Source organism: Akanthomyces muscarius, chromosome 4 (assembly GCF_028009165.1).
Source record: "Akanthomyces muscarius strain Ve6 chromosome 4, whole genome shotgun sequence".
NCBI lineage: Eukaryota > Fungi > Ascomycota > Sordariomycetes > Hypocreales > Cordycipitaceae > Akanthomyces > Akanthomyces muscarius.
The window spans coordinates 319,209-346,926 of NC_079244.1; the positions used below are offsets into that span (position 1 = coordinate 319,209).

Sequence of the window (27,718 nt, forward strand, 5' to 3'; positions counted from 1 at the left end):
TATAAATCTCCCCCTTTTATATACTATATTTTATAATAGTGTTTTCTATAAGCTAAAACTAGTCTTAATATTACTTTAGATCTTTATATTAGACTCTTTAATAGTTAATTTAATATAATAAATATATAATAAGTTCTAAGTATTACCTAATAAAGTTTATAGACTAGTACCTCCTAACTAGAATGTTATATTTAAGCTCTAATAGGCGGTTAGTTATAGCTTTTACGTTATATAGGTAAGACAGCTAAGATTATATATCTAGATTAAGAATATACTAAATAAAGAGATCTTCTTCTTTATTTATTAATTTTTAAGAGTATATTATTATATTAGTTTAGCTTAGTTATTCTTATTAATAATATATTAGTGTTATTTATAGTATATTATAGATATAAGCTATACTTTAAAGTAATAGTATAAGGTCTTTTTTTAAAGCCTTAAGGGCGTTAATAATATCTTTTTTATTTAGAGTTAAAACTATTTTATCCTATTAAGTTAATAGAGTTTAAACACAGTTAATTAAAAAATAATATAAAGTGGCCTACTTATTTAGATAGCCCGCTCACTTATAAACTATATTAAGTAAATTATACTATAAATAGTTTTTTAACCTAATTAGTCTATTTAATATTATAAAATATATATAGGTAGTATTCTAATACCTAATTTATACGTTCTATTAGACTGTCTATTTATAGGTAGAATATAACACTAAGTTGCCACTTATACGCTATAAGGTAGTAAAAGCTTCTCTAAAAGCTAGATATAAAGATACTACCTTAGTCTAAGATAATACCTTTAGGTACTCTATATACTATAATAATTTTCTTATAGAAGATTTCTATAAGTCTATTACTAAATAGGTATATATTTATAGTAATATAAATATTATATTATATTACCTTATCTATTATTACTAGTATTATATTATATTTACTATATTACCTTTATTATTCTAGTAATTTAATAATAAGGTCTATTAATATTTCTTTAAATAGATAAGATAATAGTAGTAATAATATAAAAAGGCTATAAGGTTAATATATTCTAGGTTTTATTATTTAATATATATAATAGTGTTTTATATATATATTAATATTATATCTTATTCCCTATTAGAAAAAAGATATAACTACTTTATATAGTATCTAGTAAATTCCCTAATATCTTATAGTAAGGTTATTATAGTATAGTTATAAGATCTCTACCCTCTCTCTAAGTAATATATAGATTCTCCCCTTATTTACTAAAAGGCCTACTATATTTACCACCTAGTAAACTCCCTAAATTCTTAGGTCTTCCTTATTACTATTATATAGTGCTTTCTTAGTTTATTTAATAAAGATATCTCCTTATTAGGCTACTAGTAGCTACTCTTATAGTGTTTTCTTACTTAGTGTGTTATCTATATTATTACTACTTCTTTATAGCGCGTTCTTTAGCTACTTATTACTCTTAGCTATCTAAGTACTCCTTTAGTTTACCCTAATATAGTAAATTTTTATATTATACCTATTATTCTTTATTTATATAAAATAGTTTAAAAATTATAATAATAGTTATTCTATATATAACTTATTTATATCTATTTTATAGTTTACTTAATATAATAAAGTATCTATAAGGTTATACTTACCTAGTCTAAAAATAATTCTAAAGTTATATAGAGATAGTTTATCTATTACTACTACTTACTTATATAATAGTGTTTTCTTCTCTATAAGATAGCTATAGTTTAGGTAGTCTATAATAACGTTAATAGTTACTATTAGGTAGACTAGATAGTATCTCTACTAGTAGAATACTACTAAAATTACTAATATCTCTATATTTAGTATTTAGTAATTTAGTTTAGCTCCTTATAACTTCCTTAATAAAAACACTATAAGATATTAGTAAGTTCCTTATAATTATAATAATATTACTTTAATTATAAAGTCTAATATATCTATTTCTATATATATATAGGCTTTTAAATTGAACTATATAAGTATAAACGCTTTCTTAAATAATAGCTTAAAGTACTAAAACGCCTATAATTTATAGATATTTAGTATAAATTTTACTAATACGCCTCTTTTTATTTTTTCTATTAGAGGTACTATAATCTTACTAAAGTTCTTAATAAATTACCTATAGAAATTTATAAACCTTATAAATACCTAGATTTCTTTAATAGTAGTAGGTTATAACTAGTTCGCTACTCTTTTAATATATTCTAAATCTATTTTAATTTTACCTAGTTTAATAATAAAGTTAAAGAATTTAACTATATTTATATTAAACTTACACTTTTCTAAATTTAAAAATAGTCTAGCCTTATATAGCTTTATAAAGACCTAATAAATATACTATAAATAGTCTATAAGGTCCCTACTAAAAACTAAAATATTATCTAAGTATATAATATAGATATAATTAATATCTTTATATAAGGTAGTATTAATATATTCTTAAAATAATATAGGCACTTTAGTTAGCTTAAATAGTAATACTAAGTACTTAAAGTGTCTAAATTAATAGTAAAATACTATCTTCTACTTATTACCCTTATAGATTCTTAGCTATCTATATATATCTTTTATATCTAACTTAGTATAGAACTTAGTGCCTTATAGTTAATTAATTATTTCTATAATTAAAGGTAATAACGCCCTATTTTTCTTAGTAATTTAGTTAAAGCTATAATAATTAATATATAAGTAGAGTTTTCCCCCCTTCTTTAATATAAATAAGATAAGAGTTCTTACTAAACTAGTAGATCTTCTAATCTATCCTTATTTTAGCCCTTTATTAATAAAGTTATATAGCTTATATAACTCTCTTACTATAAGAGGGTAGATAGGTCCTTATAGTAACGTCTTACTATCTTCTAGTTTAATAGTATATATAGGCCTATATAATAGTAGTAACTTTATAGCTTTTTTAGGTAAAAAGAGCTCTATAAATTCCTAGTATTCTTATAATAACTTTATATATATTCCTTTTATAGTTATAATAGGTAGGTTTAACTAGCCTCTTACTAGTATTATCCTAAATTTAGTATTCTTTATAACCTTTTAAGCTCCTTTTAAGTTTAATACTATCTTAATATCTTTTATATTAATACTATAATTCTAATAGTCTAAGCTATTATAAATTAAAATATTTTATTCTCTAATTTATTACTAACTAAAAATAAAGTCCTTTAAAAATATTATAACTAAGAAAAGAACTTATATCTCTTTTTATATTTAAGATTATTTATAACTTATAATATTTTTATAACTTCCCTATTTACCTAAATTCCTTTTTTAGTTAAAAGATATATTAGTATAGTTAGTTTAAAGAAGCTATAAACTTCTAATTTTTTAACTATATACTTATTAATAATATTTAGATTACTCTTTATATTAATTATTATTATTACTTTTTCTTAACTATATCTTATTTACACTTTTATTATAACTTTATATTAAAGGTAGATTTAATAATAGACCTTATCTTATTATATCTCCTCTATATAATAGTTCTTAATTAGGCTATTATTTAGGTATATTATTATATTCTTACTCTAAGTTACCTATTTTATCTTAGTAATTTTTAACTAATCCTTATACTTATTAGTAGTATAACTTCCTCCTTTATAAATAGTATAATTATCTATAAAGTAGTTTCTTTATAAGTAGTTACCCTTATATTTAAAATATCTTATAAAAAAGTCCTTACTAATATATAATATATCTATAATATTTTAGTTACTTTATAGCTTATTTTTATCTAATATAGTAAGTTAAGGCTTTAAGATTATCTTAGCTTATAAGGTTATATTTACTACTCTTTTAGTATTCTCTATATAAAACTCTAGCTCTTTTTATATTATAAGATTACTATTACTACTTATTACTATTTAAAGCTTATAACTAAGTCCCTTTAAAGCTATTATAATTTAGAAGCTAAAAGGTAAAAAATCTAGTAGCTTTATTATAGTATTCTCTATTTAATATAGATACTTCCTTACTAGCTTATTAGTGTTATATTTATATCTTAAGAGGTTATAAGTTACTTACTATACCCTAATATTTTTATCTCTTAGTTCTTTTTTATACTAAATATTAAAGTCTTTTTAAATAACTCCCCTATAAGTTCCCTATAAAGTTATAATAAAGTAATAGGCCTATTATATCTATACCTCTCCTTATAGACACTATACTATATATATTACCCTATTAAGGTTATCTATATAGTCTTCTATATACGCCTAAAAGTGTATTTATAAGGTAACTATAAAGCTTATATACTCTTAAAATAATTATCTAGTAAATACTATACTAAAAAGCTTTATTATTACTATATATTTCTTATAAATTAGTTCCTTTAAGAGGTTTTTTAATTCTAAAATTACTATAATTAGCTACCCTTTTACTAGCTACTTATAGTATACTACTAGTTATACTTATTTCTATTTTTTTACTACTTTTTAGATACTAACTTATATCTCCTTTACTATTATTAAGCTAATAGCTATACTTACTATACTACCTAATAGGTTAGACTAAACTAGTAATATTATTTATTACACTCTTATAGTAGTCTCTCTACTTACTTATAGTAAGGTAATAATTTATTTAGTTATAGTACTATAAGTAGTTTAGTATCCTATATACTAGGTAGTAATAATAATCCTATAAAGTACTATCGTTAAAGAGTTTTAGTTACTAGATAATCTTTAGGTTTTTAGAGTAATAGTGGAATTATCGCTGCCTCCTCGCTACTCCCTCGTCGGCAGCCCGCAGCTATATAGTAGCTTCTTCGCACGTAATACCTCTGGTTGCCTATAACCTCCTACCAACCAACGTGCCCTGCGGGTGCCCTGACAGTAGAGGTACGCCGCTCGCTTATCTACGCCGCTCGTTTATCAACCATGTTAACAAACTTAACTTATATCTATAATATATTTCCGCTACTTATTTAACTTTCTAATCAACCATTTAACGTAGTTAACAATTAAAGTAAGACCGGAGTATTACAAATGTTCTAAAGTTCTCACACTTTGGAGCAGCAATCGCCCCTCGGGCCTAAATGAGTCCTGCGCTGCAATGTGCATACCTCATTTATATTCCACATAGTGGATGTGCGGGGCTTTCTTCTTCATCCACAATGTTCTTGCTGCATCCGCCATTAATTATTTTGATCTGGGTATTCTACACCTCACCGTATCATAGAAAATGTCGCGCAATGGTCCTAGCAATACCTCTGCCGATGACTCGCTCCGTCATAACCGCCGTGACTCCCAGGCTGGCAGAAGCAGAACCGCCCTGGTGACTGGCGCGGGGCGAGGAATCGGGAGAGCGATCGCCATCGCCTTTGCTCATGCGGGCTACAATGTAGCCTGCGTCTCGCGAACCCGGTCCGAGGTGGAAAATGTTGCTGCCGTTATAAACCTGACTACGCCTTACGAGGCAGGGGCTTTCGTCTGCGATTGTTCAGATGCGAATGCCTTGCACACGCTTGTCCGCGACGTTCGGCGTTGGAATGATCGTCCTGTTCATGTGCTGGTCAACAATGCGGGGTGCGCCAGGGTCGAAGCTGTCGAGCACCAGTCCAGCATGACTCCATGGCAGCGGATCATGGACACGAACCTCAATGGTCCCGTGGCTTTAATTTACCAACTTCTACCAGACATGCTCGCCCGTGAGTCTGGTGTATTGATCAGTATCGGGAGCAGGAACGCTATCTACACTGTACCCTACATGTCTGCGTATTCTGTTTCCAAGACCGGGTTGTTTCGCTTTCACCAAAACCTACAGCGCGAAATCGGCGATCGTGGAGTAGCCAATTTCTTCGTGGTTCCAGGGCTAGTGGCATCATCTATACTAGAGCCAGAGGACGCCATAGATCGAGCTAGTGTTGACGCGATCCCTGGTGTCCGAAGGACAGTTGAGTATCTCACGGGTGCCAAAATGGGCTCTGCTGAGCCGGTAGCCAATCTATGCGTGCGATTGGCACTGGATGACTCCTTGCGGCTTCTTAGTGGCCGATTTGTTGACACGGAGGACAACTTGGAAACAATTCTGGAAGATTTGCGACAAGGTGAACAGAGCAGATGTGTCACAGAAAATTTGTACATGATGAGAGTGGATAAACTATGACCTGCGCGACGCAAAAGCGTTGTCTTGCTACCTCAATGACAAGCCAATATGACTCAAACATAGAGTTAACCCTTCGTAAATACCAACGCTCTTACCTCGATGCTCTCCCGCGGATTGTGGCTGGCGCCAACGTCTTGTGGGGGCAACGCAGTGTGCGGGCAGCCTAGACAACAGAAGTTGTGTAAGTGTCCGGCCGTAACGACACCTGAAAAAAAGAAGCCATATACACTTTGCCTTAGCGTCTGCTGAGGAATCAAACGTCTTGAATAGCAAGACTTCGTCTTTTGTTTGCTTATCGAGGTAATACCACCTGTGTGACGCGTGATACAGCGGGTAGTAGCTTTCCCCGATATAACCTCTGGTGACATGATCCACGGACACCAAGGACTCCGGCGGAACGCTACTTCCATCGCACACTGCTAGTGGAAAGTCTTCTACCGCAAATCGTAGCGGGCGCCAGATACTATTCTCGAGTCAGCAGATGACAGAAGATGGAACGACGGCCCTATTTTTACTTGATGATGCGAACCCTCCCACGCAAAAGGTCATCAGCCCGATCACCCATGTGATAACGGACCCGTTTTATAGCACCCAATCGACTCTGATCTATCAGAAATGTTAGAAAGAGGCAAGGTCTGACTGCTCTTCCCAGGAAGCTGATTTACCGTTGTGCACTGCACAGACAGGGAGTAATACAGCACTCGTTGTGCCATGCTGGGCGTCCACACCCAGATCGTGTATGGTACGACTCTGGTCACTTGACCGAAGCTATCGAAAGAAATGAGTTTCATGACGCGTGCTGCGATATCCGCTAAGAAATTGACATCATTACCCTCCAGTCAAAAATGACGACTTCGGCAGCGTCTCCCACAGCTTCTCCCAGAATCGACCTAATGGAAGCAAAGTAAAGTGATTCGATCCTCTCTCGGGTGAAAAGCTCCAGCTCCATGGTTTGCCGTCTGAACTCGAAACCATGGGTATCTAAGTTAAATTGTGACTCACGACCGCGAGCAGCTTGAATTCGTTGTTCTGGGCCTGCTTCCAGCTCGAAATTCTGCCGTTCTCGCCCTTGCGGTACTGAGAACAGCACCTCGTAAGGCTTTTCCGTCTTGAAAACATCTTGCCATCTGATATAGTTGAGCCTTGCAACCTGGTCAGATGCTTGACCGAGTTTGTCTTTATTGTCACCAGCCATGATTGGAAGGTATCGGTATGGATACCCGGCTTTCCTTGCATAGATAAAATCCAGCAAGAGAAAATACTGTACTAAGTACGCGACCGGAGAGCAGGGGGGCCGCCTACAGAATGGTATCGCGCAGTCAACGTGAGTAATCACATGGTCACATGGTTCGTTGTCCGCGGGCTGCCTCTTGACGAGGGGGACAAGCCAGATATGTCTTCGTGCTTGCAAGCTCCCATCCCACAGCCGACGCATGTTTCACTACAAAGGGGAGCTGTATTGATATGAACACGTCATAGTGTGCTCAGTTTTTGACGGCCAAAGCAGCCACTTATGCAGCTGCTGCATATTTAGCCTAACAGCGGTGCCTAACAGCCTATGAAAGACGGCCTGGCTACGGTACATTATTCCCAGTGGCGAATCGGTCTCGCAGTGTGACGCTGCATGCTGAACTACGCATCCTACGCAGTCAAGAATCCTGTGCAGCCGCAGTTTCCTTTGTCATCCTTCATCTTCCCGCAGATGTTACAGTACAAGTCATTTTCCAGCACAGGAACTATATGCTCGCTCTGACATGCCTCGTGGATGAAATCTTTCCATGGCTGCTTTCGTCCATTAGTCGACTCGATAAAATTGCCCTCCATGGCCAAGTCTTCCTCCTCAATACCAGTCATGGCTGCGAACTGCGGCGTAAGAGAAGCAGGTGACTTAAGAGCGCTAGGCTTTGTTAGCTGTGCCCGAAAGTGAGTGTGAAACAGCAATCTTACAGCGAGATTAAAAAGGTCGATTTGGCCAATTTCGGAGATACAAGTGAAAAGAACTCTACTCGCTAGAAAGGAAGAAGGGCGAGGCGGGGTTGGAACTGTTCCTTTATACAGATTCTCAGCCAGGTGCACAAATATATAGCCGACAAAGCTCCAAGCCACTTCACATCAACCCAAAATTTCAGTAGGATTTATCAGCAGTATCGGGCATCAGAGGATTCCAGGCGCATGATGTAAGAGCTGCGGCTGATAAACGACCCCACTGCTCTGCATATTACGCCACTATACCACTGTCTTTTGTAAGGACCTGTAGTTAATAGCTAAATAGGGAAACACAAGAGTGTTTGGTATATCAACCAGAATATACCCAAACAAACAAGAATTATGTCAAATCTCCGAGGCATATTATCTGTACATTACAATAATAAAGTACTCTCACTGTTGCCTCACGCCCTGCGGGCATAGAAAGTAGCAGCCCTGGATGGGAACGCCCTTCGTCTTTTTAACACCATCTGCTTGAGCACTCACGCTACGCGCCACTCATTGAAAGCAAGTACCAAGGCTTGATTGGTGTGTAATAGATTTTCTTTAACTCTCAGATAGCACGGGATGGTTAAATAGGTGACATTGATTTCTTTCGTGCCTCAGAGCTCACCACTGCCGCAGCTACTTGCGCTGTCTTGCTTACACCTATCAGTGAATATAAGTTGCCCACCGCCCCATTTTAGAGCAATGGCATTGCCTTCGGTATTGAACTGAAACGCAACATTAAAATAACTCTGCTCCCATGCCGTAAATCTCGCTCGTCGAGCCTGCTCGTCGTAGCTGAGTGCCCACTCGAAAATGTCGTCATTAAGATGACGAAGCTCATATCTTTGGGTATCCTTTCCTTGAAATAAGACCTCCAAGACACCGGAATTATCCTCGCGTTGCTCGATATGAACATAAAAGTTTCCAAGTGCATTGTAATAGTCGCCGCAATAAGCTGCTACCGGCCGGGGGATGACATCGTGGAATTCTTTTCTAGTCTTTTCGAGTTCGGCCATCATAGTAGCGACCTTGCCGACCTTGCGTCGACGAGACTCCTTGGCGAGCTCCACATAGTCTTCACTGGACTCAAATCCATGAATAGCGGCTGCAATAACCTGTGCGATCCAGTCTGCAGCGTCGTTGAGAGGCATGGAATTGGTCAGCACGACGAATCCCGTTTCCGTTTCGGGAAAGAGGTAGATGGCGGAGTAATACCCTATCCCTGCGCCTTGATGGTAAAAAGTACGTATGGACTTGGTAGGTTCTTGGGGTCTGTTGATGTAGGGAAGCTCGTCCCACGGGAAGAGCTCTGCATTGTCACCTTGAAGCCCAACCACGCCTGGCAGGTGAGTTTCGATCCAGCCCATACCGTACGAGCCATAACTCTCCACAGATGTATCCAGTGGGATATGGCCTTGGAACAGCATATCTAAATTGCTCAGTGGACTGTACCGCGGGTCAATCTGCGACTGGAGCAAAGCTTGACAATACTTGAGCATGTCATTGATGGTTGAATACATGCCACCGGCCGTTTCAAACAGGCTTCCTAAGAACGGAAAATTCCTAGGAAGACAGTAGGTAGTTGCATTCTCGAGTGCGGTGTAGGCGTCGGCAAAGTCCGTGTGCTGATCCAGAATAGGTCTCATAGTAGTGTTGAAGAGGCCAAGAGGTAAGAGTATAGATTCGCGGATGTACTGGTGCGCAGGCTTACCAGAGAGCTTCTCAATGATTTTACCTGCCACACTGTACCCCCAATTGTTGTACAGCCACGATTGCCGCAAAGGCGCCGCAACATCAAGCTGCGACACAGTCGGAGCCACCTCGGACGGCTGGAGAAGAAACTCCATGTCGCCCTGCAGGGCAACAGACATGTCACCGGAAAGCCCAGTTCGATGCGAGAGAAAATCAACCAGAGACACATCACCGTTCAGGCCCGGTTGCTGTGGGTGATACTCTGGCCAGATATCTTGTAGTGGTGTCGTCCATGTCACAGACGGATGCTGGAGGAGAAGCTGGGCCAGGCTTGCGGCGACAAAACCTTTCGTCAGCGAGCCCAAACCGTACAGAGTGTCTGCCGTGGGCGAAAGCTGGTCCGCAACATTTCGATAGCCAATGTTCTCAAGGTATATAGTCTGGCCCTTGTGAATAACGCCAATCGAGGCTGCAGGGACACCGGAGATATTACAAATGTCGCGGATGATAGGAAGCGCTGCGCTAAGACGTTGTGTGATAGTATTGGGCTTCATCTTGAAGTCTTTCTGGTCCTCCTGTGGCATAAAGGAAAGAGGGCGCAACTGGTGTCGAGGGCTAAGCGTGGCGAAAAGAAGGGCGTGGGGGCTCAAACGAAAGCGTGTCTGACCTGGCTTCACAGATTGCCCGGCGACCTGCGTTTCAGCTCAGCCCGCTGCACCAGTAGCGTAATAGCTGCATATTAAAGATATTAATAGTATATTACTTTACTGTACATCAATCTTGAAGATGAGTTTCTACAAGAGATCTTATTTTATATAAAATAATATTCCCTTCTTGAACTAAAGTAAGATAGCATTAAATATTATTCATAAAAATAACATAATTATATACTCAATAGTTATTACTCTTTTAAAATTAAATATATAGCTCTCTATAATACATTGCTAATTATTGGCTTAATAATTACAAGAGTCTTTACTTACGGACTGTTTATATGATATTATTTCTACTATTTATACTTTACTGGTGTGATGTGTATGCTAATAGGGTAATTTGCTATGTACGACGCGGTCGCGTAGTAACTTTTTGACTGCACTCATACGTCAGCTGAAATGCGCGGCCTGATCTGCCACTCTCAAGTGTGGCCGCAACGTGTCAGGTATCTATTAGGTAGGGGTACATTCCATTCATATGCCAGACATACCTTCTCTTACTAGTGCAATGATTTTCGTCACATTTGCTTTTAATCAGGCGGAAGAGCCGGCGTCATGCATGGTGATGTGGCTGACAGCATGTCGCTATCTTGCCCTCCTGACAAATCACATTCCTGCCTCGCGCCCCAGTCAGCCTCTCTGCTTCCGGCCTGTAGTACCTCCCCTCCCCAGGCAGCCATCGGCTCAGCTCCAGGAAGTGGACCGAGAAATATTCATCCTCCCGTCATACAGCAGTCAGGTTTAGTCTCGTTTACTAGTCTCGAGACGTTGCTCAAGAGGGAGAAGGCCTTCCACACCAGGCAAAGCGGAGCCTTGGCGGGCCAGTATGTAACGATGGCTTATTTACTAAGTCACAGTAGGTCTGTTTCTTAGGAAGTGAGTCAGGCTGAGGCTACAGGGTAGCACGATCTTGAGCAGTAGGCGATAAACGGTCGTTAAGAGTAGAACTCTCAATAGTGAAACTATTGCTTAGATTGATCAATAGAGATCTAAACTATCTAGACTAGCTGTGGCCTTTGGGCTCCTTAATATACTAGAACCAATCTCTATTGCTCGGTGATGCTCTCCTTGCTCAGTGTGCTCAGTGCTGAGCAGGCTGAGCAGACTGATCAAGGTGAGCAGTCACGTGACACTGCCCCTCTTTCCTAATCGGGCTTCCTAGCAGTTGCGTCACTTCCGCTGGCCGCCGTTCCGCCGGCCAGGCTTCTTTGCGTTTGTAACATAATACTCCTCCTCCATTGGTCTTGTCCTCAAGGCCGCTACAACAGGCCTCCGCACAGGTTTCAGCCGCCGGTGAGCAACTTCCCTCCTGCATCCTTTTTTCTTCATGGCTTGACCATGTCTAACGCACGCGTTAGTAAATCCTATCGTTCCTCCACTCAGCGCCGCCACGATCTTATTTCTCGAATTGAAAAAGTCGGCCTTCAACTTTTCGACATGGGTCGATGTACACCTTGTCGGGAGAGGAACTCTCTTTGTTTTGTTCTGAAGGGGTACACGAAATGTTCGGCTTGTCTGAAGAAGCAAACCCCTCACTGCGATGGTAACTTCTCGACCGAGGAGTTCGACCATATCGAATCACAGAAGGAGCGTCTTCGTCAGGAGGCGCAGCGCAAGCGTCAGGAGGTTGGCCGTCTTGCAGCCGCTGCTGCGGCGGCATACTCCGCCTTGGCTCAGGCACAACAGGAGGAAATCAACATCGCGTCCAAGCTGGATCATTTCACAGAGACGCAGTCTCGTATGCTTCGTCAGGAGGCGCTGGCTTTGGACAGCCTAGACGAGCCTCCTGGGTCTATGATTGCTTTGGAGGATCCTAACTGGATGTGGGATGAGTCTCTGCTTTTCGGTGGAACTGCGCAAGCAGTTCCGAGCAGCCAGACAGGTTCTTGATTGGTTCCCAGGTGTTCTCGGAGTTAGGGTATTCCTTCCATTTAATGAGATATTCGCGTTTTTTGTGGTTTCCTCGTGCTCTGAGTACTTTCTCAATTTCGTATTCGTCGTTGTTTTCCACAACAATGTCTGTAGTGACTGTGATGTCATCTGGTGCTTTTTCCAGTAATGAGATATGGAATATGGGATGGATTCTCATTCCATCGGGTAATGATAGTTCGTAGTTGGTGTTCGATATTTTTCGTTTGATAAGGAATGGTCCGATTTTCTTCCAGTCGAGTTTGTCGCTGGGTCGCTTTGTTTTGATGTTTTTGCGTATGAGGTAGACTTTATGTCCCTCCTCTAGGATTGGCGCTGGCAATCTCTTTTTGTCCGCATAGTGTTTCATACGGTTTTGTAAAAATATCCATTCTTGTTGCAGTTGTTTTTGTATTTCCGTGATTGTTGCTGCATGTGCTGTAGCTGCTGGTGCGTTGACATTCCGTGTCGCGTGTGTTGCGATCACAGGGTCGAATCCGTAATTCGCTTTGAATGGTGACATCTTCATGTTGTCGATTTCGGAGCTATTGTAAGCCCATTGTGCGAGTGGTAGCCACTCTACCCAATCATCTTGTTGGTGGTTGACATAGCTTCGTAGGTATTGTTCCAGTACTTGGTTCAGAATCTCAGTCTGACCATCTGACTGTGGGTGGAATGCCGTAGATAAGCTTTGCTTGATCTTCATTGTCTCCATGAGGCATTTCCAGAAGTTTGATGTGAACAATTTGTCGCGATCCGATATAAGTTTTGTTGGTAATCCGTGTTGAGCGATAACTGTTTTGAAAAACATGTACGCCAAGTCTTTGGTGTCGCTAGATTCCATGTAAGGAATATAGTAGGCATACTTTGTGAGTTTATCGACAATGACCAGGATACTGTCGTAGTGTACTCCTGTCATGGGTTCTTTGGACTTTGGTAGCTTGACGATGAAGTCCATGGTAACAGTTTGCCATGCTCTTTCAGGTGGTGATATCGGTTGTAGTTCGCCGTAAGGTGCATGTCGTGCTGACTTTGCTTTGTTGCAAACGTCGCATTTTCTGATAATTTCTTGCACAATCTTCCTGCTCTCAGGGAAGTCATATGATCTTCGTAGTCGACTAATTGTTTTTGCAACACCTTGGTGTCCATGTAGCGGGTGTGCGTGTATTTCTTCCACAAGCTGTTTTTGTAATACAGCTGGGACGTATAGTCGATCGTTGTAAAAGTAGTCATTTTCTTTCCGTGTGAGAAATGGGGTCGATCTCCAAGTGTCGGTTAGACGGTCTCCTTGGATTCTTGACTTGATTCTTCGCAGCCAGATGTCATCTGGTTGTACTTGCCAAGTCATGTTGATTTCTCGGGTGCCTAGTACAAGGTTCCCGTCCTTGGTTTGGCGTAGCAAGGGTGCATTGTCCACTTGCTGTTCTGTCTTCAAATCCTCTCTTCGGCTGAGCGCGTCTGCTCTTCCGTTTTCGGATCCTTTGCGATATATGATTTCGAAATCATAGTCTGTGAGGGTTTCGTACCATCTGATCTGTCGTTTGTTCAGATCTTTCGTAGTCGTAAAGGAGGTTAGGTTCTTGTGGTCGGTGTAGACCTTGATCTTATGATTCGCTCCTTTTAGGTAATGCTTCCATTCCTTGAAGGCTTCGATAATAGCCATAAGTTCTTTATCGTGTATGCCGTAGTTCAATTCTGGTCCGTGGAGTTTCTTTGAGAAGAATGCGACTGGGTGAAGTCGGTCTTCGTTGTCTCGTTGTCCAAGTTGTCCGCCGAGTGCGTAGTCTGAAGCGTCGGTTTCAACTTCGAATGGTTTGTCGGGGTCGGCTGTAAGTAGAACTGGCTCATCTAGGATTTTCTCTTTTAGTTTCTGGAAGGCGTCGGCTTCCTTGTCTGTCCATTGGAATTCGTTATCCTTCTTCGTGAGGTTGGTAAGAGGAATGGTGATTTCTCCGAATCCGCGGATGAAGCGTCGATAGAAGTTTGCGAATCCGAGGAATCCTCTTACTTCTCTGATGTTGGTTGGCGTGGGCCAGTTCCGAACATCTTCGATTTTGGATGGACTCATCCTGATTTGTCCTGGTGTAATTTCGTATCCTAGGAACTCGACTTTGTGTTGATGGAATTTGCTCTTAGCTACTTCAACGAGGAGCTGGTTGTCTTGTAGCGTCTGTAGTACTTCATGTACATGTTTCTTGTGTTCCTCAAGTGTGTTGGAGAATATGAGGATGTCGTCAAGATAGACAACAACGAATTTGTCGAGCTGTTTCCGTAAAACATTGTCGATCATGGTTTGGAATGTTGCGGGTGCGTTGGTGAGGCCGAATGGCATCACAAGATACTCGAAATGTCCTCTCGTGGTTCGAAAGGCGGTTTTCCACTCGTGACCTTTAGCCATACGAATCAGATTGTAAGCTCCTTTTAGGTCGAGGGTGGTAAACCACTTGGCTTGTCCAAGCTTGTCTCGTATCTCCGCAATGAGTGGTAACGGATATCGGTTCTTGATTGTGATCTTGTTAAGTTGCCGATAGTCGATGCATGGTCGTAGCTTTCCGTTTTTCTTTGGTACCCATAGGATTGGGTATCCTGCTGGGGATTCTGATGGTCGTATGTATCCCTTTTGTAGCATCTCGTCCAGATACTCCTTAAGAGCTTTGTCTTGTGCAGGGTTCTGGGGATATATCTTGTTGAACGTTGGTTCAGTACCGGGCTGGAGCTTGATCTCGTGGTCCCAGCGTGAATGCTCCGGTAGTCCTGTTTCTAGCTCTCCGCTGAACAGCTTGCTGTACTTTGAGTATTCCTCGGGAATCTCCGTTGTACTAGCTTTGGGCTCTCTGGCGATCACATATATTCCTAGAGGCCTGTCTTGATTCGATTGAGGTGCTCCTTGTGAGCCGCTCTCATTGTCGTAATCGCATCCTGGTGGATCCCATTGGAGTTGGCCTGTTCTCCAGTTGACTCGGGGATTGCTCGCTCGCAACCAGGGTATCCCTAGTATAACATCGTGTTTTGAGATCACTGTGATGTCCAAGGTAACATGGTGTTTCGTGCCTTGTATATCGATCGGAAGTTGCGCTACTTCCATATCGACTACTCCTTGGCCGAATTTTACTGCATGTCCTTCCACAGTCGTGAGTCGGTAGGGCTCGTCTTTCATATTCCAAGGCAATCGTAATTTGTTGACGAGATTCGGCGAGATAAAGTTTCCTTGTGCTCCGCTATCGATCATTGCCTGGATCTTTCTTCCCATGATCTTCATGGTAATCATAAGGTGTGCGGTACTGCCGATGTCTGCAGTACATAGAGACCTGTCAGATCTCCGTCGAAGAGTCGGTCTTACTTGCAGCGACGGCTGTCTTTTCCCGAATTCCTCTTTTGTTCGCGTTCCTTCTTTCGTAATTGTCGGTGGTAATCTTCCGATTGTTCGGAGCTTGGGCAGCGTTCTGTTTGCTTGCCGGCTATGTTGATCGAACTCGGACTAGGCGAGTTTCTCGTCATTACACGGTTTCCTCCATCCTCATAACGTGAGGTCATGGCTCGGATAGTGTATGCGTTTTCGTCCTCAACATAGTAAGTTGCGTCGTCGTTCTTCTTGAGAAGCAACGTGTTGGAGGTTCTTCTCCAAATTTTCCAGTGTCGGAGGTCTGTCTCCAAAAAGGGTCCTTGGCCCGTGTGCTGTGGCTTGGGGAACCATCTGTATTCAAGTTTCTTCCAGAGGTGTCTCTGGCATCCGTGGTGTGGGCAAGAGGCCCATGAAATCATGGCGTGTTCCCTGTGTGATATGCTTACGACAGGGTTTCGTCGGATATAGGCGGTACTCATTCCGATGGGTCGGTATAGTAATTCAACGAGCATCGCGGGATCTGTGATATCCGTGCCATGGATCACGACGGCTGTAGGTTCGGGGTCCCCTTCTTCCATTGATAGTGCACTGACGAGGTTGCTAGGTCCTTGAGGGTATGGAACACACGTGAAAGCGTCGGTCAGGTCGAGCCTGGTTGTATATGCTGGTGGCTGAGTGCCGTGTTCCCAATCTTCTTCCTCAGGTACCGGCTGGGTTCCGAAGTCCCAGTCTTCGTCCGAACTGGTGTCGTCTACTGAGCGGTGTTCGTCCGCTTCCAGGTATCGTTCAGTGTCAGAGACGTATTCTTCGCTGTTTGCCATACTAAGGTTTCGAGTAGGCAAATCTTCGCGGTTGGCCGCGTGGAGTTTTCGTCCTTCTCCAACGGGCTTCCATTGTTTCTTTTTGGGGGCGTGACATTTGTTCGCGAAATGTCCGGTCTTACCACAATTGTAGCAAGTCTTCCCCTTCTCTTTATGTGCGGCGTCAAGTTCCATTGGTCCGGCGTGGTGTCCATACGCAGTGGAGGTTCGTCGGTTTTTGCTTGTATTGGGTTTGTTGAACCTTGCATAGTTGTTAAATTTTCGTCCACCCGTCTTTTCTTGACGTCGTTCATAGAGTCGGTTGTCCGCTTTAATGACTGTCTCGATGAAAGTGTCGAGCAGCTCGGGTCGTTCTTCTCGGTAGATGTCGTCTTTAACTTCTTCTTTGAGGCCTTGGTAGAAGATTTCGATCAAAGCTTCCTGTCCCCAGTTGAGCTTGGCCGCGATCCGTTTGAACTCTCTTGCATAGTGAGCGGCGGATCCGGTTTGTCGGAGACGAGTAAGCTGTCGAGTAGCTTCCTTATGTTCATCGGGGTTTCCGAAAGCACTAAGGAGTCGGTCCTCAAAGGTTTCGTAATCCGAAAAGACGTGGACAACGTCTGCACCGGCTTCAGCGCCGTGCTTTAGGTATGCCCGCAGCGTAGGCTCCCACCATTCCATTGCTTTTCCGGTCAAGAGGTTTCCGATGCAGAGGATTCTGTCCTCAGCAGTGTTGAGTGTTTTGTCATTGACTCGGAGGTAAGCCTGGGCTTGGGTGAGGAAGTTCCTCACATCTCCCTTGTAACCATCGAATGGTTCGGGTTTGGGAAACTTGGGTTTGTTTGCCTGGGCCCTTTCAGGCATCCCGGAGGCAGCAATTTGGTTCTCATGTTGTTCCATGGTTTCATGGAGGGCATTGGTACGAGAGAGAAGGCTTCGGTTCTGCTTCTCGAGCTCGGCAATCTTGGCCATGAGTTGCTGGATCTCCATTCCAGGGTTGGTGGTTCTTCCGCTTGCGGTAGACATGTTAGCTGCTCAAGGTTTCAGGGTAACTCACTGAACAGGATTGATCAAAATGTAACGATGGCTTATTTACTAAGTCACAGTAGGTCTGTTTCTTAGGAAGTGAGTCAGGCTGAGGCTACAGGGTAGCACGATCTTGAGCAGTAGGCGATAAACGGTCGTTAAGAGTAGAACTCTCAATAGTGAAACTATTGCTTAGATTGATCAATAGAGATCTAAACTATCTAGACTAGCTGTGGCCTTTGGGCTCCTTAATATACTAGAACCAATCTCTATTGCTCGGTGATGCTCTCCTTGCTCAGTGTGCTCAGTGCTGAGCAGGCTGAGCAGACTGATCAAGGTGAGCAGTCACGTGACACTGCCCCTCTTTCCTAATCGGGCTTCCTAGCAGTTGCGTCACTTCCGCTGGCCGCCGTTCCGCCGGCCAGGCTTCTTTGCGTTTGTAACACAGTAGTTCCCGCGATCGAGATGGTGGGTTGCGGGGTAGCAACTAAATACGGCGCGCTGTGCCCAGTCCCATTCATAGCCGAAGTGTCTAATTACCAATGGTTAGTGGAGGGTAGACAAAGAGGTGTCTTCAAGGATAAGCTCAGCTACTAGGCGGAGTTACCACACCTCTTTTCCTGATTGCAGCTCCTTATTAGTACTCCCGCCTTGTCCAGTATTATATTCCATATTTTATCGTCATTTTGACCACGGTACATTTTGACCGCAGTACTCAATCTGGGCCAGCTATTTTTCCTCATGGGCAAGGCGTCTGCTTCGTCTCCGACCACCGCGAGCGTAGTATCAGCTACTTGGGCACAGGCGGCCACTTCGGCTTTCCAAAAACTCGACAAACATAAGCTGCGAGGTTTAGTGGTCAGAAATACTTTCAACTCCTACAATGATGCTCAGAGATTCCTCGAATCGTTCCAAGCGCGGCAGGGGGCCAGGAAAAGCACTCGGCGACTGCATAAACTCCGACCTCTATTCCAGCATCTTCGCACTTTCAGTATCGCAATAGGGATCTTTTGTCAAACCAACCCGGAAATCTCATGTCTCGTTCGTTTTATGGTCGCCATGTAACAAAAGATCGGTTGTAATTGACATGCAATACACAGGTTTGGGGAACACTGACCGTGGTCCTGGATGTAAGTGGTTGGTCATCGCATTAGAGCTATGCCCTCGCTAATTTATCGCCAATCTTTAGGCTGCTTCGGCATTTTCGCACACTTTGGACCGAATTCTGGATATGTATGATCAATTGCACAGGGCAATGCCTCGCTTTGAAGAGTACATGGAGCTTTTTCCTCGACGAACTCGTCTCCAACAAGCCTTGCATACAATATACCTCGCTTATTTAGACTTTGCAATCTCTGCGGTCATTTTCTTTAAGCATAGTGTCTTCTGTGAGTAATCTGATCAAAATTCCCCACTTTCCTCGGAGGCCTACAACTCAAGAGGAGTTTACTAATGCCTGTTGTCGTGGCGACCTAGATCACATGGTATTGAGTTTCATCAAGTTTGGTTCACTGAAAGCCAAGTTCGACTCGGTCCTAGGCAAGATACAGTCGGCGACCAAGGACTTCGAGGACGAGGCAACCCTGGCATATGCGCTCTCGACTACCGCCGCGCTGCGAGAACTGCATCATATGCTGCCTGAGATGAAAATAACTCCGAGACAATCCGACGGTGCTTTCTCCGTCCCTTGGTCGCGTAATCCACGTTTCTTTGAGGCTGCGAATGAAATCAGCCAGCTTTATGCGTTTGTCTGCCCAAGTGCGGAAGAACAGAGGTCATGTGCCATCCATGGGATGCCTGGCGTCGGCAAGACTCAGACAGCACTTGAGGCTGCATTTCGCTATAAAGAAAAATTTCAGTTCATCTTCTGGGTGCCAGCGCAAAGTGAGACTGGCCTAGCGGAAGCATTCTCGGGTATTTCAAGAAGTGTCGGCACCCCATCCGCCACCCAGAGGTCCGCTGACCTCTCGCTGCTTGTTGAGGAGGCTCGCTCGTGGCTCTGCCAGAGTACGTACGATACAATAGCAGCGTATTTACTCAAAAGTACTAACACTCTTTGCATATGCATTTTGGTTGCTTATCTTCGATAACGTGGAGGCGGGAAATCTCATCGATCGGTATTGGCCTCCTTGCAGTCACGGGTCTGTCATTCTTACAACACAAGACCGGGAGATGGGGCATCGGGCAAGATCGCAATTGTTTCTTCGACCATTAACAATGGAACAGGGGTCAAAACTCCTGCGCTACTACCTTCCTGAGAGCCAGGCTTCCTCCAGATCAGCGGATAGTCTCTGTTGTCGACTGTCAGCGGAAGTGCAAGGCCTTCCATTACTTCTTGTTGGAGTCGCCGGCCATATAGTCGATTCGAGTCTCAGTCTTTCAGAAACTTTGGATGATCTCAGGGAGTCGTGGACAAACAGCAACAACATCATCGAGAATATTAGCCCCGAATCAGCCACATTCCAATACCAGCGACCGATCCACACTGCTTTCAACATGTCTCTGAGCAGACTGAACCCTGCTGCTAGGAATGTTCTCCGTATTATGAGCATGCTGTCGCCGGTCGGAATCTTAGAGGAGATTGTATGCTCGGATCTAGAAGAACATTCACTAAGCTTCCTGGGATACCAGAACAAGCCAAGGTAACGTTGCGCAAGTATATCTTAAGGAACTATTGATGCTGATTGATGTAGATTTCGTCGCGAGATCAGAAGTCAACTTGTAGCTCGTCATCTGATTGAGATCCACGAGTCTGATCCCGGGCCTACATTGTACCGACTTCATCGACAGATCCAGTGGAAGATGCTCATGGATCTCAAAGAAGACATTACAGCGCAGCAAAAGGTATTCCATCAAGCCGTCGCTCTCATAGTAAAGGTGTTTCCTCCATTATCCGAGTATATGACGCCCATGACTCGAGAATGGGGGTCTTACAGCAAGGCCATTGGCCATGTCATCCAGCTGCACAAGGTTTACGTCTCGTCCACCCAGGCAGAAAATCCAATTCGAGCCGATATTTCTTTCGCCACATTACTTGCGAGTGCCGGGAACTACCTATATGAGATCAACATTGCTGAATCAGCCATCGCCCTGCTGGCAACGTCGGCAGACATCTGCCATAAACTTCGCGCTGGCAACTTAGAGTCCCCTAGTAACACCCTGCAAGTTTCCAAGCCACCTATCAACGAGATTCTGAAGCTTGAAGCCACTGCTATGACAATACAGTGGGGACTGTTGTCGAGGAATGCTGGTCTGAGTGGCGCTCAGACGGCAATGGCCTATATTAGCACAGTGCTGCAGCTTCGGGAGGAGCATTCTTGGATGAATTTGACCGCCGAGGAGCGATTTTGGAGCGATCTTCTTCTTTCTAATGCCTACAACGATGTTGCCTGCCAGATGATAAATATGCACCGCTATGCTGAAGCGGAAGACTTGCTCAGACGTTCATTGAGTCTCAAAGATACGCTCTCAAAAGCGCAGCATGTCCCCCCATTCGAATTTGCCGAATCGCGGAACAACCTAGCCTGGACTCATCTTGGACAAGGCCGAATCAAAGAGGCACTGCAACAAAGCTCGCAAGCAGTACAGCTGATCGATACCGCAGACGGCGATGCGAACGACCACACACGATTCACATTCTGCTTCGGGGCATGTGTTTTCTGGGCTGGGCAGCTTGAAGAAGCACTAGAGGTTTTTGGAAACGTTTATCGCTGCCGAGTCAACACTCTTAGCAAATCAGCATGGGTCTCTCGTGACGCAGCGTACGCTGTCGCGCTACTGCTCTTCCAGCTAGGGCGAACTAGCGAAGCAAAGTGAGTGAACCTGAGCATGAGCGCTGCGTTTGGTGTAACTAACTATAGTAAAGAGAGGCTGTTGAATTATGCTTCACAGACCAGAGTAGTGGCTTATGGCCAGAGGAATGCATGGCGAGAGCCAGGTATCTTGACTCCCTGATTTGTGATACATTAGGTCGTGCAGATACGACTACACAAAGCAGACTCGAGGCAAAATCAACCTTACGGCAACTATTGGCGAGTTCGTGTCAAGCTGAGAAAGTTGCCAATCTGCTTTCTCTTGGTGAGGATGAGAATTTCTTGCATTTTTTCGATATACTTGTACCTTTTGAGGCCGGTCGATTTCCCTTGTGTCCACGCGAATTGAGGTAGATAGATCTTCTCTCGCAAGCCTTAAATTGTCATTTGCTCCCTTCATTAGCGTACCACGTCAGCACACCCTTGGTTAGTCGACTGTCCAGGAGCCGTTTACCTATTAACGAGGGATGCTCACATAATACTGCATTCTCGAGACGGCACATTCCTGCTTGCAGTTGGGGTATTTCATTTCCGCACCATCGCTTCGCACGGAGATCTTTTTTTTCCCTTTCAGTTTCATTGTAATTGCCTATTTGGTGATTTTGCCCCCCGTCTTAGCGCCGCCGCCGCCTTAAAACTTCTAGGCGGTGTAGGCATCACTAATAAACGTCTGTGACTACAAGCCATTGGCATTGACCCAAGTAGATGCACCTTGCGTACCTAACAACGCGGCACTACCTACAGTGGATTGTAGGTACCTAGTTAACGAGTACCTGCTGCCACTACCTAGGTAGGTACGTAACCCCCAAACAGCTGTTTAGAGACATAGCTTGCAATTGTTAGACTGAGCGGGCGGCGTAATCCATGCCCCCGGGGCGCCATAGTGGTCGCCTTCAGCGTTGGCGCCACAGGCAAGCAGGCTGCATTAATGGAAAGCTCAAGGGAACAGAACCAGATGAACGAAATTGGGCAATGAAAGGTACGTAATATGCATACCCAAATGGAAAAAGGTATAAACACCAGTGTTTTTACCATTTGAAGTATTGCTGCCGCCCACTCCAGTGCATGCGCGCAACAGCGGACCTCTTGCCTCATTGTTTCGGCCACTGTTCCAGTAGCTAGCTCACTAGCGGCGACTAATAAACAGTGAATCTCGCAGGCTAGTAGTTATTCACTGGCAACCCATGCCATGGTTAGCACGCGAGCATCTCCGTCGGCCAGTGCTACAGTGTGCACTGTATTACAGGTACTAAATACGCGCGTAAGCTGTCATTAACTACTATAATGAAAACAAGTTCTCAATTATTTGCCATCTTTCAAGGTAGATCTTGATAAATGGATGTTAACCATACTACTTTTGGAAGTTTGAAATTGACATCAATCATGCTGATTGGACCCCGGGATTCGGCGGCTTATGGCACTGCGTTCAAATCCCCCTGTTGCCCGTCAGGGAAAATCCCGAATTTGTCAAAGCTTCACTCCAGACTCCTTAAAGAGTATTAGCTTCATGGTAAACAGGTACTTCGCGGATCATACCCAACAAATCATATCAGTGTCAATCCATTCCTTCATCTGAGCCCAGTCTTCCAGCAAGCTGTCAAACTGGAAGCCTGGGCTCCTTGGTGCGGCGTTTCCAGCACTTGCCTGTGTCCTGATCGAGGAATTAGCCAAAGTATTTCCCCAGCGCATCGGACAAACAAACTGTAAATGGGCAAGTATTCTATGCGCCCGAGCACAAATGTTACTTCGCCCGGAAAGTGCCTGCATTCGGCGCGTCAGGCCCTCAATCTCCTCGCGGCAAGTGTCTAGCTCGAGGTCCCGATCATGTGTCGACAACGGGTCTTGGAGGCAAGAATTCAGTGCCACAGCCGCATGCAGCGCCTTCAGACTCGTCACCCCGCTCAGCAGCCAGAGATAATTCCGGAGCAGCGGCTTCTCGTATATCTGCCGGTGCATCGATAGCAGCTCCCCGCTGGAGCTAATACATCTTGCCCGCGAGGCTGGACGAAAGGAAGAAGTCTTGGAGTGATGGAAGGGCCGATGTATGAGGAGATATAGATGGTGCGCGTATGTTTGCAAGACGCACCAGTACGCGTAGCTTGTAGAGTCCAACACGCTCGGAGAGCCGTCCACCATGAACGTCGCATCCCAGTGAGCCTGCTCGGCGGCGATGGCGGCGTCAAACTTGTGCAGCATGTTTGGGTCTAGTTGTGAAGGCCCTGATATGTGCTGGCAGATGTGCGTCGAGAGCCGAAACAGCCGAACCTTGCACATCATGACCGACATTTGCGTATACCCGCCGCCCACGCACGGCTGCGCGACACCCTGCTCGGTAATGTCTCCATCGTTGACATCTGCTGGCAGCGACGCTTTGATGGTCAGCAGATAGGAGAAATCCACGTCGCGGAATAATATGCCCTGGTACGTGTGCAGCGTCAGCAGGCCAGCCCAGCATCGTCGCCGCCTTTCCGTCTCGACGGGGCCAAGGTTCTTGTCCATGTTGCATCGCAGCGCAATGCCGATATTCAGCGCCATGCCGAGCAACGCCCACCCCTGATGCACCGTTTCATTGTGTGAAAAGCTGTAAATGACCATGAGCAGCGCCTCAAACGTGCTAAATTTGTGCCGCACAAAAAAGTCATCCCGTAAGAGACACGCCATGGCCGTCTGGAGAAGACGACGCGAGGCAGACACGGTCACAGAAGGCCCCGCGGACTCTTCCGACGAAAAGGACGACAGCCGAGGATCGCTCTCGTCCATGGTGCTTAGCGCGAGCGAGCACAGTGAGAAGAGTAGTGCTAGCCAGGACAGATCCGTGTCGTGGGGGCTTTGCAGGAACGCCCGGTACTGTTTTTGGAACGTCGGTCCGTGGAGGATCGGAAAGAGTGGGAATATGTAGTTGAAGAAGTGCGAGATGAGGTAGTCGCAGCAGGATCGTGGAGGCAGGTTGTCAATGATTTCCTCGAGAGACATGCGCGGCGCAATAGACAGTGGCGAAAACGTATCATGAGCCTCATATTCCGGGGTCGGTCTCTCTAGGACAGTTTCCCATTGTGCATGTAAAGATGTCCGGTCCGTTGCTGGTGTCGCTCCTAGCTGCAATGGCGGCACATTGACCGAGTTCTGCCTCGACCCGACGACATCCGATGCGCCGCCCAGCCCGTTTGCCGCTCGGGGCGCCCGCCGAATCGATGCATTCTGAGTAGAGTATGCTGAAGTGGGCGTGCTGGAAGAAGAAGATCCGTAGCCACAGTCGCCTTCTCGGCCGCGACGCGTACATGCGCCGCAGGGCTGTTGGCGATCGCATTTCAGCTTGGATCGGCGACACTCGTCGCAGCTCACAGGTCGGCGCTTTCGGCGCTGGGAGCTTGCAGCTCGCTGCAAGGGCGCGTTACCTGCAGATCCGCGATCGTGCATTTGTCTTTCTTATCAATAAGCTTGTTGTCGTTTCCGAGACCAAGTCCGGGATGTGTAATTGTCTCGTCGGAGAAAGGTGAGAGCCTAGGCTGCCATCGGAGTTTGTGGTGAGCGCTGATCGGAGAAAAGTCAAAAGCGGATCTAACGACGATTCACGGTGGGACTGGCGACTTCGGAGACCGCGATATCGAGGCTTTTTTTTATTGTAATTCATTTTAAAGGCTCTGGTTTCGAAAAAGTGAGTCATGGAAGGACTGCATAGCTTTATTGGAGTTTCGCGATACGACTCTTAAGTTCACCATAGTTTCGAGTATAGCATCCTGATCGGGTCACGCCGAACTCAGCCAGTCAACTTAGAACATGGTCAGAAAGGAAGGACGATGATAAGCAGTGACTTGTTCCTTCCATTAGGACAATTTCGATAAGCATATTTGCTCATAATTAAACATCAAATATACCGAGCGAGAGCCGGGCATTTACCTCGTCGCTCGGAGCGCGGCGGCCGTGATCGGGATTACTTTGATCGGAGATGCCCAGTAAAGTTAGGTCCGTTGATTTCCGATCTGAATATGACCCAGCCCAACAGCACATTGATACAACTACTTTTATTTTTGCATCATAAAAATGGGACACTTGCGTATCAATCACTCTAGTGTAATATATATAATACCATCCGTAGGCCTGTTTCTCTCTTCTTATTGCTGGTTACATTTCAACTTTGCCGTCAACTTCTCGCATTCCCTCGAGGACGCAATGGAGGCCTATTTCCAGTATCAACGAGTTCGGCAATCTGTCCACCGGCATCTACCGCAGGAAAAGGACGGTGCCAGCTTATCCGACATAGCAGCGCTGCCCCCGGATGCAGAGCCAGAGTCCAATCGCGGCGTCCTCGGCCAGTCCACTGCTACAGAACCGACCGCTGCCGACAATGTCATTGTCGTGGGCTGGGACGGACCCGACGATCCATTGAACCCAGTCAACCAAAGCACAGGGAGCAAGATCTGCATGACGCTGCTCGTCTCGCTGATTGCCCTCGCCGTCACGGCCGCGTCCGCTATTGATGCGTGTGGTGTGCGCGAGTACAGCCAGTATTTCCACGTATCCGAAGTCGTTGGCTCGCTGGCCACAGGTAAGCCACCATCTCTCCACTATCGTTCGAAACGCGCAACAGTAAAATTGACTTTTGTCGCGCAAATAACAGGTCTTTTTCTAATCGGCTTCGGCTGCGGATCCCTGCTCTCCGGGCCCTTCTCCGAGACCTTCGGTCGCAACGCCATCTACTCGACAACCATGCTCTTGTATCTCATCTTCATCATGGCATCTGGCCTCGCGCCCAACCTCGCAAGCCACTTGGTCTTTCGCTTCATCTCCGGCTTCTTCGCATCCACGCCTCTCAGCTGCGCCGGCGGCACCGTGGCCGACCTGTGGAGTCCGCTCGAAAAGACCTGGGCCTTTCCGCTCTACGCGATACCCGCGTTTGTCGGGCCCATGGTCGGTCAGCTCATCGGGGCCTACATACCAAGCACACTCGGCTGGCGCTGGCTGGAGTGGATCATGCTCATCCTGGGCGGCGCGGTCCTGGTCGCCGTGCTCCTGTTCCAGCCCGAGACGTACGGGAACATGATTCTCTACTGGAAAGCGTCGATCCTCCGCAAGGAAACGGGCGATGAGCGGTATCGCGCGCCGATCGAACTGAAGCGGGAGAATCTTGGGCAGCGTCTGAAAGTGGCTGTTTGTCGGCCCTTTGCCATGTTTTACTCGGAGCCGATCCTCATTCTGATATCTCTCTACTTGACCATCATCTACATTGTGCTGTTTACGTTTTTGGAGGGCTATACCTATGTGTTTGGTGAGACTTACAGCTTATCTGAGGGTCTAACGAGCATCTGCTGGGCTGGTATGCTCGTAGGCAATTTTCTCGTGGTTGGCCTGGTGCCGGTTGTGTACTCCTGGACTGCAAAGGCCTGTTCGCAAAGCCCATCGTCCACCATTGTCCCAGAGATTCGGCTATGGTACACAATGCTTGGGGGCGCAGTTGCAGTGCCAATCAGCCTCTTCTGGATGGGCTGGACCAGCAAGGTAAGTTGTATCAACACCAATTAGATGCGGAAATACTGACCATGATCTTGTTCTAGTCACATATCTCGATTTGGTCTCCACTGATTGCTTCCGTTCTTTTTGGCTTTGGCATCACCACGATCTTCATCGTTTCATACATGTATCTCATCGATGCTTACGGCACATTCTCGGCTTCGGCGCTCGGGTTTCTAGTACTTACGAGATACGTGGTTGCTGGCGGCGTTACCGTTGCTGGCGGCCCAATTTACCAGTCTCTCGGAGTGCCGTACACTTTGACGATTCTGGGGTCCATAAGCGCGGTCATGGCTGTCGTGCCGTACTTGCTATATGTTTACGGGCCGAATATCAGGGAGAAAAGCAAGTATGCAGTGCACATTTGAGAATAACAACTTCAAGCTGGGGAAAAAAGGCCGCGGAATGGAAGTTGCGATATAGAGAAAAGCATCATAATCATAATTAGATATTTAGAACAAATCCACTCTTTCCATACACTTTTCTCCTGTCGTACGGCATAAGAAAATGTACTGCTCCCCGGTCGTCAAGGGTTCTTGACAAGAAATGATGCTTGCCTGTACATGAAGGGTATACGAACGCAGAGGCATTTCAGCATTTAGTCCCAGTTCAATGAAAGCGACAAGAATTCCTTTGATAGCCATAATGCGCGAATTGTTCTGAAAGAGACATTTCTCAGCATGATACAGGAACTGGCCTCGGACCTATCTACCTGATGATTAATGCTCTCGACGGGTGCAGAACGGATGTAGACAGGCTGCTGGACTTTGCAAGTCGGAAATATGGCGCTGAGTCTTGGGTGAATGATGGT

At 44.7% G+C, this 27,718-nt stretch overlaps 7 protein-coding genes across 7 annotated transcripts; 3 read left to right on the top strand and 4 right to left on the bottom strand.

Annotated features, from left to right (window-relative positions):
- Window positions 1-5,207: 5,207 nt before the first annotated feature.
- On the top strand, window positions 5,208-6,131 carry LMH87_010732 (uncharacterized protein; the record flags this gene model as incomplete). Its single annotated transcript, XM_056199757.1, has 1 exon — window positions 5,208-6,131. The coding sequence occupies one exon, from the start codon at window positions 5,208-5,210 to the stop codon at window positions 6,129-6,131; it is 924 nt and encodes a 307-aa protein (XP_056051674.1).
- Window positions 6,132-6,196: 65 nt separating this feature from the next.
- On the bottom strand, window positions 6,197-7,326 carry LMH87_010733 (uncharacterized protein; the record flags this gene model as incomplete). Its single annotated transcript, XM_056199758.1, has 5 exons — window positions 6,197-6,294; window positions 6,359-6,594; window positions 6,647-6,737; window positions 6,797-6,899; window positions 6,964-7,326. The coding sequence occupies 5 exons, from the start codon at window positions 7,324-7,326 to the stop codon at window positions 6,197-6,199; spliced, it is 891 nt and encodes a 296-aa protein (XP_056051675.1).
- A 446-nt stretch (window positions 7,327-7,772) lies between these two features.
- Window positions 7,773-10,381, bottom strand: LMH87_010734 (uncharacterized protein; the record flags this gene model as incomplete). Its single annotated transcript, XM_056199759.1, has 3 exons — window positions 7,773-8,028; window positions 8,079-8,133; window positions 8,791-10,381. 3 exons carry the CDS (start codon window positions 10,379-10,381, stop codon window positions 7,773-7,775), a joined length of 1,902 nt encoding a protein of 633 aa, XP_056051676.1.
- Window positions 10,382-18,328: 7,947 nt separating this feature from the next.
- Window positions 18,329-21,464, top strand: LMH87_010735 (uncharacterized protein; the record flags this gene model as incomplete). The annotated part of the gene is made up of 8 exons (XM_056199760.1): window positions 18,329-18,628; window positions 18,688-18,717; window positions 18,777-18,975; window positions 19,064-19,594; window positions 19,971-20,229; window positions 20,281-21,348; window positions 21,396-21,399; window positions 21,453-21,464. The coding sequence occupies 8 exons, from the start codon at window positions 18,329-18,331 to the stop codon at window positions 21,462-21,464; spliced, it is 2,403 nt and encodes an 800-aa protein (XP_056051677.1).
- Window positions 21,465-21,612: 148 nt separating this feature from the next.
- On the bottom strand, window positions 21,613-21,979 carry LMH87_010736 (uncharacterized protein; the record flags this gene model as incomplete). Its single annotated transcript, XM_056199761.1, has 3 exons — window positions 21,613-21,651; window positions 21,707-21,793; window positions 21,875-21,979. The coding sequence occupies 3 exons, from the start codon at window positions 21,977-21,979 to the stop codon at window positions 21,613-21,615; spliced, it is 231 nt and encodes a 76-aa protein (XP_056051678.1).
- Window positions 21,980-22,866: 887 nt separating this feature from the next.
- On the bottom strand, window positions 22,867-24,372 carry LMH87_010737 (uncharacterized protein; the record flags this gene model as incomplete). The annotated part of the gene is made up of 3 exons (XM_056199762.1): window positions 22,867-22,887; window positions 22,936-23,050; window positions 23,102-24,372. 3 exons carry the CDS (start codon window positions 24,370-24,372, stop codon window positions 22,867-22,869), a joined length of 1,407 nt encoding a protein of 468 aa, XP_056051679.1.
- Window positions 24,373-25,569: 1,197 nt separating this feature from the next.
- Window positions 25,570-27,275, top strand: LMH87_010738 (uncharacterized protein; the record flags this gene model as incomplete). The annotated part of the gene is made up of 3 exons (XM_056199763.1): window positions 25,570-25,945; window positions 26,018-26,895; window positions 26,952-27,275. The coding sequence occupies 3 exons, from the start codon at window positions 25,570-25,572 to the stop codon at window positions 27,273-27,275; spliced, it is 1,578 nt and encodes a 525-aa protein (XP_056051680.1).
- Window positions 27,276-27,718: the final 443 nt, after the last annotated feature.